Source organism: Antennarius striatus, chromosome 9 (genome assembly GCF_040054535.1).
Source record: "Antennarius striatus isolate MH-2024 chromosome 9, ASM4005453v1, whole genome shotgun sequence".
Classification (NCBI taxonomy): domain Eukaryota; kingdom Metazoa; phylum Chordata; class Actinopteri; order Lophiiformes; family Antennariidae; genus Antennarius; species Antennarius striatus.
The window spans coordinates 3,812,572-3,826,175 of record NC_090784.1 but is presented as its reverse complement, the minus strand read 5'-3'; the positions used below and the strand labels follow the sequence as shown (position 1 = coordinate 3,826,175).

The window sequence follows — 13,604 nt, the reverse complement described above, 5'->3', positions numbered from 1 at the left end:
TGAATAACTGAATTTCAGAATGAGAACGGCAGTAAAAGAAAATAGGAGACTGACACTGTACACACTCATAGATATTAATGGTATGTTTACATCACAATTTTTTGGTTATTCCTTGAAAAATACCTCTGTGTTGATGAAAGTCATGAAAATAGCCTACATCGGCCACTTTACCTCCGTCTAAATTTAATGTGCTCTTGTTAGACCTGTGTAAGACCCTTACACACTGATTCATGGAAAAGAGTTCATTAGAATTTTTTTCTAATCCTTCTAAGAGACAGACAAACAAACCAACGGACAGATGCAGGTGAAAACATAACCTTCTTGGCAGAGGTAGTAATGCAGTCGGACCAGCGTACAATACATTTACTGTCTGATAGACGTGTCAGTCTTTCTCTGCTAATAACTGGCACGGCTGATAGTTGGTAATACTTTCCATATATAGTAAAAATGGTGAGTGTGGATAGTATAGTATTTCTTTCCTGTATTTCACAGGAGAGAGTTGGTCCGTTCTGAGATCAAATAAAGGAGGTGGTTTTTCCAGTCATTTTATGGTTGAACAGTTTTAAGTGGGCTCCTTCCCTGTGGGCCGCTGCACAGGTGCTGGCTGTGTCAATTGTTTACAGAAGTTCAGAGCATCAGACGGAGTGGGGCCCTGGACTTGGGACGAGGCAAGAAGACGTAGAACAAGTGTAAGAGAGCGCAAGAGAGACATACTGACACGGGTAAATTAGATCCAGAGAGGGAAATAGCAGGGGGTAAAGTACTGGTTTTACTGGGCAGGCTGCAGGTGCGACAGCAGCTTTCTGACTGACCCCAGAACCGCAGGCATGCAAGAACACACACACGCATGCACACACACACACACACACACACACACACACACACACCGCCACATTCAAGCATGCAAGAGAGGGGCCAGGCACACATTGAAACTCAGACACATGTGAGCACATGCATGCAAGACCACGCACAAATGTCACGAACACACATCGCGTTTATGAGTTGGGTTTATATTATGTCATCCTCCTTTCCTGCCACTCTGTTTGGTCAGGCAGAAAACTCTTGGGTATTTTGTCAATTGGATTATGCTAATGCATAGTCAGGCCTGTGTACAAGTAGCAGAACAGTTGACCAATTCATATAAATATTTTCATCAACAGCACCATTTAGTTCTGCCTAATTATTGGCTCTGTTCTGCCCTGGACCAGATTGGTAGATACAGGAAGACAAACATTTGGTTTGGAAAATAAGGGAAAAGCATTAAAGGTTTATATGTTTTAACTTGTTGTGACTGTGTTTAACAGTACATGGGAGGAATGAATAATGCCATTGGTCCTGTGGCTAGGTGGATTTATTGCTGTATATTTTCATATTTTATGGTTGAAACTCCCCTGTCTGTAACATTTTAAGTTCTTTCTCTCTTGGTTGAGTAATGACCTTAGCATGTATGTTTTTCCTGCAAAGCTTCTGTTTCTGGGTGTTACTATGCCTATTAGGAGGTGTAGGTTACTCTGCAGGATGGCTCCCCCAGCTCTGCCGAAACACAATATGTTGAACTGCTTTTTCTCTCCTTGTTCTTAGTTACTACATTTCTCTACCTCTTAACCACAAATCTGCCAGCCACCTTTTCCACCCCCTCCAGAAAACCTGTGTCTGTATCCCTGTTGTTTTTCATATTTACATAGAGTCTCTAGCTGAACCTTGCTGGCATATTCCTTACTGTATTAAACATTTAAAAATAAACCTGTGCAGTGACCACACTGGAGAAGGAATGCATATCATTCGTTTCCACAAAGGTTGCCTGCTTGCGTTGTCCTTCTCATCAATGACAGAATGCATTGTAAGTGAATGCATTTCCTGAATTTCCCTTGGGATCATTAAAGTATCTATCTATCTATCTATCTATCTATCTATCTATCTATCTATCTATCTATCTATCTATCTATCTATCTATCTATCTATCTATCTATCTATCTATCTATCTATCTATCTATCTATCTCTCTCTCTCTCTCTCTCTCTCTCTCTCTCTCTCTCTATCTATCTATCTATCTATCTATCTATCTATCTATCTATCTATCCATCTATCTGTGAAGAAGGAAGTCTGGTAACATGACTCAACATATCCGGAATCACATCTGAAAGTGTTATCCTAAATATTTCTGCCTTACATCAGAGTTTCATCCATAATGATGAATGTTGTCTAAATTCCATGATCCCACACTGCATTATATTGTGTTGTCTATTTTTATTGTTTTGATTAGAAGCTTCATTGTGGCAGAAATAATATATTTTATGTTGGTGTTACTACATCCCGAAATACCATAGTCAATATGTTAATGTTATGTTAATACAGGTCCTTTACCCTCATGTGTGTTTGTGTTTCATTCTAGTCTTCATTCATGCTTTGTGAATGTGCTCTGTGGTCCTCACGTGGCTTTAACAGGTGTCTAATGTATTGTCCTTTGCTTCTGTAGGTTATGTACAAAGTCTGATCAGACGAGTAGCGAACAACGTGAACATCGTGGTGAACAACCTGATCCTTAAGTACGTGGAAGACGACATCGTCCTATCGGTCAACATTACCTCAGCAGAGTGCTACACTGTAGACGATATATGGGAGCGAGCCTTCATGGACATCACTGGTAAGCAATAGCTGCTTACATTCCTTGCTTGTGGGATTAACTGGTAAATCCACCCAGACAAGAACCTATAAATTACAGTAAGTGTTTAATTTTGTTAGTTCAAACTAAGGTCAAACAGACTTCTAACTTTAAATATAGCTGTTTGTGCAAATACCCATGTCCCCAGGCTGAGTAATCTCATATTCTATTGATAAGTTCCCCAGTAACACAAACGTTCAGTACATGCTGGTCCATGGATGCAGAGAAGAGCTCACATTTGAAATCCCAAATGATAGATGAAGAGTTGAGTTGCAAACCTCACGGTACCACTTCTAACAAGAACAGTAGGAGCTGAAGTCCTTCTCTAGGCACTTGATGGTGATCACTGCCAACCTCATGTGTTGTGTTTTCATTCCTTGAGGTAGAGCCAATCATTTCTCACAAGGAAGAGTGAGTAGTCATGTAACAACATGATGACATCAAAGGAATTTCTTTTGCCTTCTTTACAGACATTAGATGCTTTGTGCAACGCTAACTTCATTTTGTAGAAATAGATTGCATCCAGTGTTACATGATACAGTTGAGTCTTAATGTCAAGCTATCAGTGACATTGTGACGATAACTTAGCCCCCCACACACACACGCACGCACACGCACACATCTCTTGTAAACATTTCATTACATAATGTTTCTGATATCAACTTCTTTACTTTGCCACTGTCATAATCCACTCTTGACAAAATTGTGTTTGGTGATGTCTGCTGGGTGTCACCCCATGAGCTCCAGAAAGCCATTTCTATATTGCACATAATGTAGATTTACTGTCAGGGCCTGCAGTCTGTAAGTGTCTAATTGCACAGGTTTGCTTTTAATGACAGCTGTATGTCAGTCTACATTTGTCCGCAAGTATACATGTCTAATTCATGCTTGTCAAAATGTTTGGTCGGTGTCGATCTCTCCTGTGCAATACAGATTCTCTTCACATGGTTGGTTTTCTTTTGAATCTCTATCAAGCTCCAGAGCTCGTCCTGAGGAAAATGATCAATTTTGCAGACTGCACAATGTGCCTGGACAAGCGGAATGCCAGTGGCAAGATTGAATTTTATCAGGACCCGCTACTGTACAAATGCTCCTTTAGAACCCGCCTCCATTTCACCTACGACAACATAAACTCCAAGATCCCATCTGTCATCAAAGTGAGTCAGTCCTGTTTTAAAAAGATAATAGAGAAGATTATTTTTCTCTGGTTTATCATCACATACTGCTATTGTCCAGTGTCACTGGAACAGGAAAAGATATTCCTTGACCTGACTGTCTTATTTCTTAATGTAGTTTATTGCTGACTAGATATCATTTATTTCTAATGGAAAAAATTACACTCCTTCTGTTGATGTATTTTAATATCTCTAATATCTTTGTTAAAAAAGGAGATTTTGTAGAGATTTCTGATCTCAACCAGAATGTTTTTTTGTGTTTCTCTATGGTTGATGTTTATATATTGCTGTATATTTAAGTTCAATTTATCTGCTATCAAAGCGCTAAATTAAATAGCATTGTCTTATTTTTATTCAGGTGTACTTACTGATGTGCTTTGTGTTAATCTTAATTATTGTTTGCCTTCCTCAGCAGAATTAAAAATCAGAGATTGTGCTGCTTTGGATTGGTTACATTAAGCATTACTTTCACATATTTAATACTACTGTATTATTGTTGCATACACAGCACAAAGTGAAATGTTAGAAATTTTCTGCAGCTGACCACACCAAACACACTGACTCTCATGCACAATCTGGTCACCATTTGGACCTGACATCTTTTCTCTGGACATTGGTTTTATGGTTTGGGATGCATCAGTCGTGCTGCTCTATGCTGTACTTCAGCTTGAATGTTGACCATAATTAGTGGGTTCCAGATACAAAACACCAACAGGTTCAGAAATTGCATTTTTTACATGCTATGCAGGGGTATCTATACAAATTCTAAGAGGGCCTGGGGCTTTTTATTTAACATTCCTGTTCACATTTTGTGGGAGCCCACCAGAATTGGTTGGGCCTATTTGACATCCAAACATAAAATTTAACAATTAAAATAATAATTTTGGGACTCCTTTCTATTCTGTTTCCTCAGATCCAGACCATGGTGGAAAGTCTGAAGTTATCCATTACTGATCAACAGCTGCCCATGTTTATCCGCATTTTGGAGCTTATCTTTGCCCTGTATTATGGGGAAATTGGAGGACACAAAGAGAGCGAGGCAGAAGAGAGCAGTGGCCATGTGAGGGAGGCTGGCACAGTTTCACCTGGTAAGAGAGGTCTCCTCAGCAGGGTCCTGACAATCTATTAGGGACCATTTATTTAGTATTTAAAATTAGTGATAAAAGCTTTTTTTAAATTTTTTTTTAAAATGATGTCAAAACATTTATACAGAGTTCTATTAATATTTCTTTCAGCTGAATTTACTGCATGGCTGGCAATGGCAGTTACATACATATAAAAACACATGAAAACCGCTTCTCAAACAGTGCCCCCCTCCCCCCCTAGGGAGGCGATGCGTGTGACCCTGGCGACATGCTTTTTTTTGCCGTACTAGAATAAACACATTGAACATCCACATGTAATTGCACATCCACTACAGTGGGTTTGGTAGTGGCAATCTCATTGTCAAGTGTGCACAGGGAGTAGTAGCTCCACAGTCCAGGGTGAGGCAATATGAAGTGCAGTAAACAAATCCTCAAGAGACAACATCAATATTTTTTTAACGGGGATGAAAAGAAAGGCAGAGAGAGACGAAGATAATGAGATGAAAGCAAGTCACCAGAAAGCTAAAATGAGGAAATACGATGAAGCGTCTGTAGTGCTGGAATCCACTGTGACTACAGACAGGTGTGTTTATTGTGTCTAAACATGCTGGCAGCGGACAGCATGAAGCCAGATAAATTCCCAATCACGCTGATAAGCCTCTGGTGTTTTTTCAGTGAAAATGTACTGAATATTGCCAACAATCGTCCCGCTTTGTGCATGCTATATCAGTAAACCAGCGAGCTCTGTTAGCATCGTACAAGGTGGAGTACCAAACTGCTCTGTGCAAAACACTCCCCACCATAGCACAGGAGCTGAAACATTGAGCTGGAGATGAGAGTTCAATATCATGCTTCAAACCTGGCTTTTGAAAAGCTGTGCACTGCCTAAACGACCTCATTGTAGCCATTAATCCTGACTTCCTCATTTTGATAAAAAAGAAAAAATAAATCAGCATAAATTGTTTTATTCATTTTAGTTTTGTAGGTTAAAGTGTTTTATATATATTGTGCTCCCCAGTTAATGTTGCTGAACATAATTTGAATTTGTGTATATCAATTGATTTTCTTTGATTTTGTTTTTCAGTATCAAATAGTGCAATAAGTTGGTCATAATGTTTTCAGTTTCAACAAGGATTTATTTATTTATTTTAATTTCAGGCAAATGGATGCACTTAAAATCTTTTCTGCTGTAAATTAAAAAAATAATGTTAGTAGAATTATTCTTTGTTATAAGTTGAATATATATCTTTTTTGTTTTCTTTAATGTTAATAAGGATACAATGTTATGCAGAGGTGTACTTATTACAATTTTATAGACAAATGATACTATTTATAGTCGCGGCGGAGAGTGGGGAGGGCGCAAATATTTTGCTGGGAAGGTGTAGCAGAAAATAATTGAGAAGCACTACATTAAGAGATGAAGTTGCAATCCTTTTACTACTGTCTACTTCAAAATAGAATGAGTCAGGCTCCCATTTTTATGATAAGGTCCTTTTTTTGTCAGAACTTCTGTGCTTTAGCTGTTTTGCCACTGCAAAAGATATGCCTAAAAAGGGAAGAATTGCAGCAATTATTCTGTTCTATTAAAGTCAATTTGGAAATAAGTGGGCTCATTGGGATGGAGGATTTCTGTCACTGTGGTTCTTGCAGTAGGCGTATACTTCAGACAAAATGTGGTCCAGAACTCTGAAGTGGTTAATGAACCATCAGACCATGCTTAAAGCTTTGACTTTTCCCTCACACAATGTTTTCTTGTTGTGACAATCTGCATGTTGCTTTGTTCAAGGCAAACATCTCTCCATTTTCTGCTGTTGTTTCTGAACGGGACATTAACATCACTTTGAGCATAGTGCATACTCCTCCTGCTTTTTCCACAAACAAATGCCGGAGCGTGTAACTCGACACAGATCGTTGCTGTCAGCCCTGATCCCCTCCATGTGGAGAGAGGTAGGAGAGAAGAGGATGAAAAGAAGAAATGAGGATGAATAAAACACAGCCCATCTTTTTGCTTTCAGCAGTGTACAACCAGACTCCTCAAATCCAAGGGCTGAGAAAAACATAGACATGCAATTGACTTCTCACCCAGGCATACCACTTTGACACATAGAGACACACACTATCACACACATCAATATAGACAATGTACTTTTAATAGCTGCAGCCACTCCCTTAAAAACTCACCTCATTCCCTAAACACCCATCTCATCTCTCCCCAACTGCCCCTCCTCATCTCGGTCAAATAATGCAGGATTAAATCCCACTGGGCTAAATCAGCGTTTGTAGCACCAGGAGCAAATTACGGAGCAGGGGAAGTGGTGGGCAGAGGGGAAGCAGGCAGCCCAACGCAATACAGTCAATTCCCTCACTCCCCCTAACTTGCTCCTGCCTTTTGGCCTGGAACCTTTACTGCAAGCTGGCGCAGCTTCTAGTTCAGTGTCCAATGCCAGATGTAAGAGTCTGTGTCATGCTACTGCTATGTGGAGCCTCTGAGAATGAATTAGTCCCATCACAAAAATATACAAGAAGGGACCAGCATTTGGAACCTGAGCACCCCAAGATCTTGTTATGCTGGAAGCAATCAACAGAGTGAAGCTAAGTTGTACACATACAGTATGTATTGTAGTAGGTATGTGTTTATGTTTATTAGAAAGGGTGTGGGATTGTTCACGCACACGTAGCTCTCAGTGTGTGCCTCTTAGAGATAAGGAATAAAGCGAAATGTTTTGGTAATAGCAGAAATTACTATCCAAGTGATTCATTATTTGTAACAAGAAGATATAATGTGTTTGTCTGAGAGAGACATTACCATTGATAGGTTCCGCTTACTGCAGCATTCAAGTATGTTGACGCTTATAGCCACTGGCTTGACGTATGTACATATTTATTTTTAGTAGGTTCTAGTTTGTAGGAAACATTGTCACATGATTGTGGGAACAAGATTCTACAACTGATTTCACACTCATTTGGTGTCCTAAAAGCTACAGGTACTTATGTTGAGTTTGCACTGAGTGGTGTGTGTGTGTGTGTGTGTTTGCTTTGCCCTGATGGTGTTTCTCTTTTTGCCATTTGATGACGTGGAAAAAATATTGTAATTTGTTTGTGTGTCCATGAGTCACTGTGGCTGCATGTTGTTTGCTTGAATCTCTCTCTCTTTCATGGCCAGTCTTTTATTAATGAATAAATAGCCTTAATGAATGACGAAAGATATGTGTGTGTCACTCACCAAAGCAGCCTTTCAGTCAGGATTAGACGTCTACTTTTCCTACTGTCAATGAAGTCTGTAAAACACTGTAAAAAATTTCAGTGGTTGGAAACTTAGATGACTAACATGCTTGAATGGAGTATGGACCAGCTGGTCACGGCATCGAAAGCTGGACGGTTTCAACAAGTATGTGAAGAATTATGAACCGAGGCCTGTGGCCGCTGAAGTGTGGCGTTTGCGTGCATGTTTGTGTGTGTGTGTGAGTGCATGGAGTTGTGTGTTTGTAAAGTTGTGCGTAGAGGTGTTTTGTGTGTGTATTTGTGTGCAGGACTAGAGGAGAGCCTCAGCATACTCGGAGGCCTCTTGAATGGAATGGGCCATCTCCCACGCATCTGCATCTCTTCCTTATAAACCTCATGTGGCTCCCTCCTGCCAGTGCGCTGATGTGAGGGGGCCTCTTTCTCATCCTCTGTTCACATTTGAATATGGGCGTGAAGATGACAAGGCCATTGAGTCTGTGGACATGGATGAAAAATCTTTTTGTCTTGCAGAATGTTTTACATTCTCTTGTCATGACTGCAAATGTGGATTTTACAACATTCTGATGTTAATGTCACACTAGTAGTGTTCAAGTAAAACAATATGCAACCCACAGTATGTGTTCCTTTTTTTATGTCAATGTGGGGAGGTGTTTGCAGCAGTGTGTGTGTGTGTGTGTGTGTGTGTGTGTGTGTGTGTGTGTGTGTGTGTGTGTGTGTGTGTGTGTGTGTGTGTGTGTGTGTGTGTGTGTGTGTGTGTGTGTGTGTGTGTGTGTGTGTGTGTGTGTGTGTGTGTGTGCTTGCATGTGCGTTTGTGTTTGTGGGTGAGTGTTTGCACCTGCTTGTATTTGTCTCTTTGTGGGTGTGTGTGTTTGTGTATATGTGTTTGTCTGTGTGAGTATATGTGTGTGTGTGTGTGTGTTTGTGTGTTTGTGTGTTTGTGTGTTTGTGTTTGTCTGTGTGAGTATTTGTGTGTATGTTTGTCTGTGTGTGTGTGTGTGTGTGTGTGTGTGTGTGTGTGCGTGTGCGTGTGCGTGTGCGTGTGCATGTGTTTGTGTCTGTGTATGCATGCTATTCCTAGAATATTGTGATCATTTGTGCGCAGTGGTTAGGTAATGTCCACCTTTCCCTCTATAAACATGGAGGGACATCTACTGGCCTATGAGGGCACTGCCTTCTCTCTCCGTCTTGTCTGTTTCAGTGTCACTCAGCTGTTCTCTTACTTACACACCCACTCCCTTGCTAGCTCAGACATACATCACTGTCTGGAGACCTTTGACTCATGGAAACCAACCATGACCCTGGCACATCCTATTACACAGTACTCTTGAGCTTTACTTATGGACATATGCATGTTTATGTGTCGCCACAGTGATACTGTGAGTTTTCCACATAAAAAGATCCAGTCGGGCTTTGGTTACTCTTACGTTGATGTAGAGAACAGCGCTGGCCATATTTCACACCTTTGCGGTCATGGTGCTGTACTTGTCAGCAGCCCACTTTCACTTTCTGGGACTCTGCACTTCTTTGGATTAACGCTTCAAAGTCTCCTTCAGCTTGGCTGTTTTGATCACTTGATTGATAATTGTGGTTTTATTTTCATTGCCTCTCAATCCAGATGGATTCATCAGGTTGCGGAATGAAGCAAAAGAGCTAGTTTTTAACTGACACCACAGCAGCTTCCATGGAGGTGTAAAAAAGTTCCATGGAGCTGAAAAAAAGAATTGGAAGATAGAATAGAACAGGATGAGATAAAAAGCCTTAAAATATGGTTTCCAAGAGCCAATCTACTAAGTGAAAGATTTAATTAAAATATGTCATAATTTTCACCGCCTCAACCTTTGGGATTCCTAAGCTTTGACCTCACGGACAATATTGTTTTCTCGCAGAGGACGTGAGGCCGCGAGGAATGGGATTACACATTCTTGTCTATTGACATCAGCTTCCTCTTTCACAATGTGTGTGGAAACACACACGATGGGACAAGTTCAGATGTCGAGATCAGGGACTGGAGCTTTGCATTATGTTTTGGGGAACCCTTGAACCCCTCAATAGTTTGCCGAAAAATAGATTTTAGGTAACAAATGGGTGTCAAAACACTTCTGCTTGCCTTCTGTCAAGGACCATGACAACACTGTCACTATCAAGCAGTTTACATTTCATGGATTACTTTTCAGCAGGAGTTTTCAGATTATTCATGGAATGGCCTTCAACTGTCTGTAGCTCCCCCATGTCCATGTTCTGAATCTAGTTCAGTCCTTTTGACATTATTCTGTTGACCTGGTGTGAGGCTTGTTTCTTACAGTAGTAGTGCTTCAACCGAGTCCTTCTATTATGGCTACAATCAGGGGGTGTGACTTCCCACCTCATCCAGCTTATGCGGTGCCATATAAGTCACTTTTGCTGTTTTGCTCCAGCTCAGACAATCTCGTGGCAAAATTGAGGCTCTTCTCTGTAAGGATGCTGGTTGACGGGCCCTGCCCTCTGGCCTCCACTGGGTTAAACTTACCCCATTCTCTTTCTTTAGAGCTAATGTAGCAGTGAGGTCATGCAACACACATTAATTCACACACCTGCATTCTGGAGCATTGGCAGTAACTACTGTAAAACTGTTCTGCTATGTGCTGTTTTTGTGTTTTCAGTTGACAGCTGAAACATCTTGCTTGTATTAAACTACCCTGAAGGCATGTATAAATTAATTTTATGTGCTGCACAGGGCACACAAATTCCCATTATTAGCAATTTTCATAGTTTAAACAGTTTATTCTGAGAATTTGCCTCCTTTAAATTAATTTATTATCTGGAATTAAAGCGTAAAAGAAGAAACAAACTATATTCTACCTGAGCCCTTATTTGAATGGAAAAATAATTTTGCACTAATGCAACTTTTTTCACACTAGACTATGACGTCCTGCGGTTTTTGAATTTTTGTTGAAGATATGTGTCCAATTTTTTACCAGTGTGTGTTCATTTAATCTTACATGTCCTAAAAGTCTATGAAGCATTAGCAGATCTCCTGACCTTGAGTTTTCCCTCATCACTTTTAGAAATTCCATGTAGCTTTATTTGTGTTATAATTAAGACTTTTTCCCCCTCAGTGATGGATGTGGATATGGAGAGCCAAGTCAACCAGTTCTCCAGCCCAGACCTCTACACGCTGTCTGAAGAAGCAGACCAGGGTTGGGTGTCCTGGGCTTGGTCCTTTGTACCAGCCATTGTAGGTACAGAGGAGGAAAGTGAGGAAGGTCTCTACCAACAGCGAGAAGCGGGAGGCATTCCCAGCAGCCCACAGCAGCATGCCCCCAAAGACCCCATTGTTTCTATTGGCTTCTACTGCACCAAAGCTTCTGTGACCTTCAAGGTAAAGCAACTGTTCAAACTGAACATTCAGCATCATAAAGATTTCATCACCAAATACATTGCAAATGTCACGTGGGGGCTGGAATATATGTCAGCAAGCGATGCATAAATACCATTTATATTTATTTCATGTTTTAAAGTGCATTACTTCATTAGGAACCATGATGGACACAAAGTCAAACATCAAATGTAACGATTAAACATGAGATAGATGTAAATTCATTTTTTATACCACATTGCTAATTAATAGACTCAGAAAGCATAGGATTTAGGCTTAGAATATTATTTTTAAATCAAATAAAAATTATTTCAGATTACAAAATTCTACAAATAGTAGATAAATATGAAATCATATCATGCCCAAAACTGGGTAGTGTTGAATGAGAAAGTATGTATTTCATTAGAATTCAAACCAATGTTTTGGTTGGCTATCAGCTAATTCTTGTAGAAAATCTGCAAATACCAGTATTATAGGATCACATACAATTTCTTGATTTAATACAAAGTTTAACTGTGAATGAAAGTCTTTTTTCCTTTCTGCTATGGTTGTTTATTCACTCTCATTGCTCCCTGCATCTTTACGTTTTGTGGTCATTTTCATGTTAAGTTTTAAATAACAGCTTAATCCTCAGGAAGTTACAATCCTTTTTGTCTGTGTGCGGTACAGGGGAGGGTAGTGTAACCACTAACTGGCGTCTTGGGTCACGTTAATGTTTTAAACATTATACATGGTATGATGACTATTCAGAAATGGATCCCAAACTTTAATCCTGCCTGCTCACTCAGAATAGTTGGAATTCATCTGCGTTTCCCCTCAGGTTTTGGCACTTCAGATCACATTACTGCTGTGTGTGTGTGTGTGTGTGTGTGTGTGTGTGTGTGTGTGTGTGTGTGTGTGTGTGTGTGTGTGTGTGTGTGTGTGTGTGTGTGTGTGTGTGTGTGTGTGTGTGTGTGTGTGTGTGTGTGTGTGTGTGTGTGTGTGTGTGTGTGTGTGTGTGTGTGTGTGTGTGTGTGTGTATGGTGTGTGTGTGTGTGTGTGTGTGTGTGTGTGTGTGTGTGTGTGTGTGTGTGTGTGTGTGTGTGTGTCAGTGAAGGGGAGGTATGTCTCAAGCCAAACAGGCTTGGGTCCTTTTCTAATAATGATCAAATTGTTTCTGTATTGTTTGAGTTCTTTTAATCAATTAAATGCCTCTCATCTAGAGTAATTGCATACAGCTGAGAGGATGTTTTTTTTAATGTTCTCTCGCTCTATCCTAAAAGGAAGTATTCAGTGTGATGGAATTTCATGTCTTTGAATGGCCACTACTTACTCTCCAGATCTGTTTGATCAGAGAAATTGGTGTTGTTCTTTGAGGAGTTTTACCCACATTATGCATAGTTTAGCACTGACCACTTTCCCCTATTTTCCACAGTTAAACAAATGCTTTTTTTTTTTTTTTAGAAAATATTTTTATTTCTATTTTTTTTTGTTTATCTCAACAGTGGTGGCTCTCAAATGTGTCATACTTGTTGTCAACATTTTTATAAGAACCTTTCAATTGTTATTACTTTAAACATGACTGTATGCATAAAGACAACATACCATTAAAGTCATAAATGCAACTTGTGTTGGACATTCAACACCTTTAAATAGACCAGAATCTAATAAAAGATGGGTAGCTGGGAAGGTGGTAGCTGCACTAGTGATCCAGCACTGCTCTGCCTCTGTCCTTTGACCTCTGTTTGTTAAGTTTGCAAAGTCCCACCAGACTCGCCAAAAGCCCATCCATCTATCTTCTAATCACTGCTTTATCCGCCGTAGCGGGTCACGGGGAGCGGGAGCCTATCCCAGCTGGCTTAGGGCCCGAAGCGGGACAAGTCAAATTTGTAAAATTTTTATTGTATAAAAATGAACCCTATCTTTTGTTTCATGGGTAAATCCTCCATATCAGTGCTGCTTGAACTGATGTCTTTGGACAAAGCATGCAGATTGTTTAGTATCCTTACTGCTGCTGCTGCCAGAGACGTTAGGGGTTAGGTGAGGGGTTGGGTTTGAATAGGGGCCTGGCTCCTGCACATGATTAAACCATTGGAATCGAAATAA

General features: G+C 40.2%; 1 protein-coding gene across 3 annotated transcripts in view; it reads left to right on the top strand.

Annotated features, from left to right (window-relative positions):
- Window positions 1–13,604, top strand: part of LOC137600882 (intermembrane lipid transfer protein VPS13B-like) — a 359,901-nt gene that overhangs the window by 26,218 nt on the left and 320,079 nt on the right. For all 3 annotated transcript variants that reach the window (XM_068322736.1, XM_068322735.1, XM_068322737.1), the window contains exons 5-8: window positions 2,476–2,643; window positions 3,637–3,818; window positions 4,750–4,924; window positions 11,260–11,522. In XM_068322736.1, coding sequence (XP_068178837.1) covers window positions 2,476–2,643; window positions 3,637–3,818; window positions 4,750–4,924; window positions 11,260–11,522 — 788 coding nt within the window. The remainder of the gene's footprint in view (window positions 1–2,475; window positions 2,644–3,636; window positions 3,819–4,749; window positions 4,925–11,259; window positions 11,523–13,604) is intronic.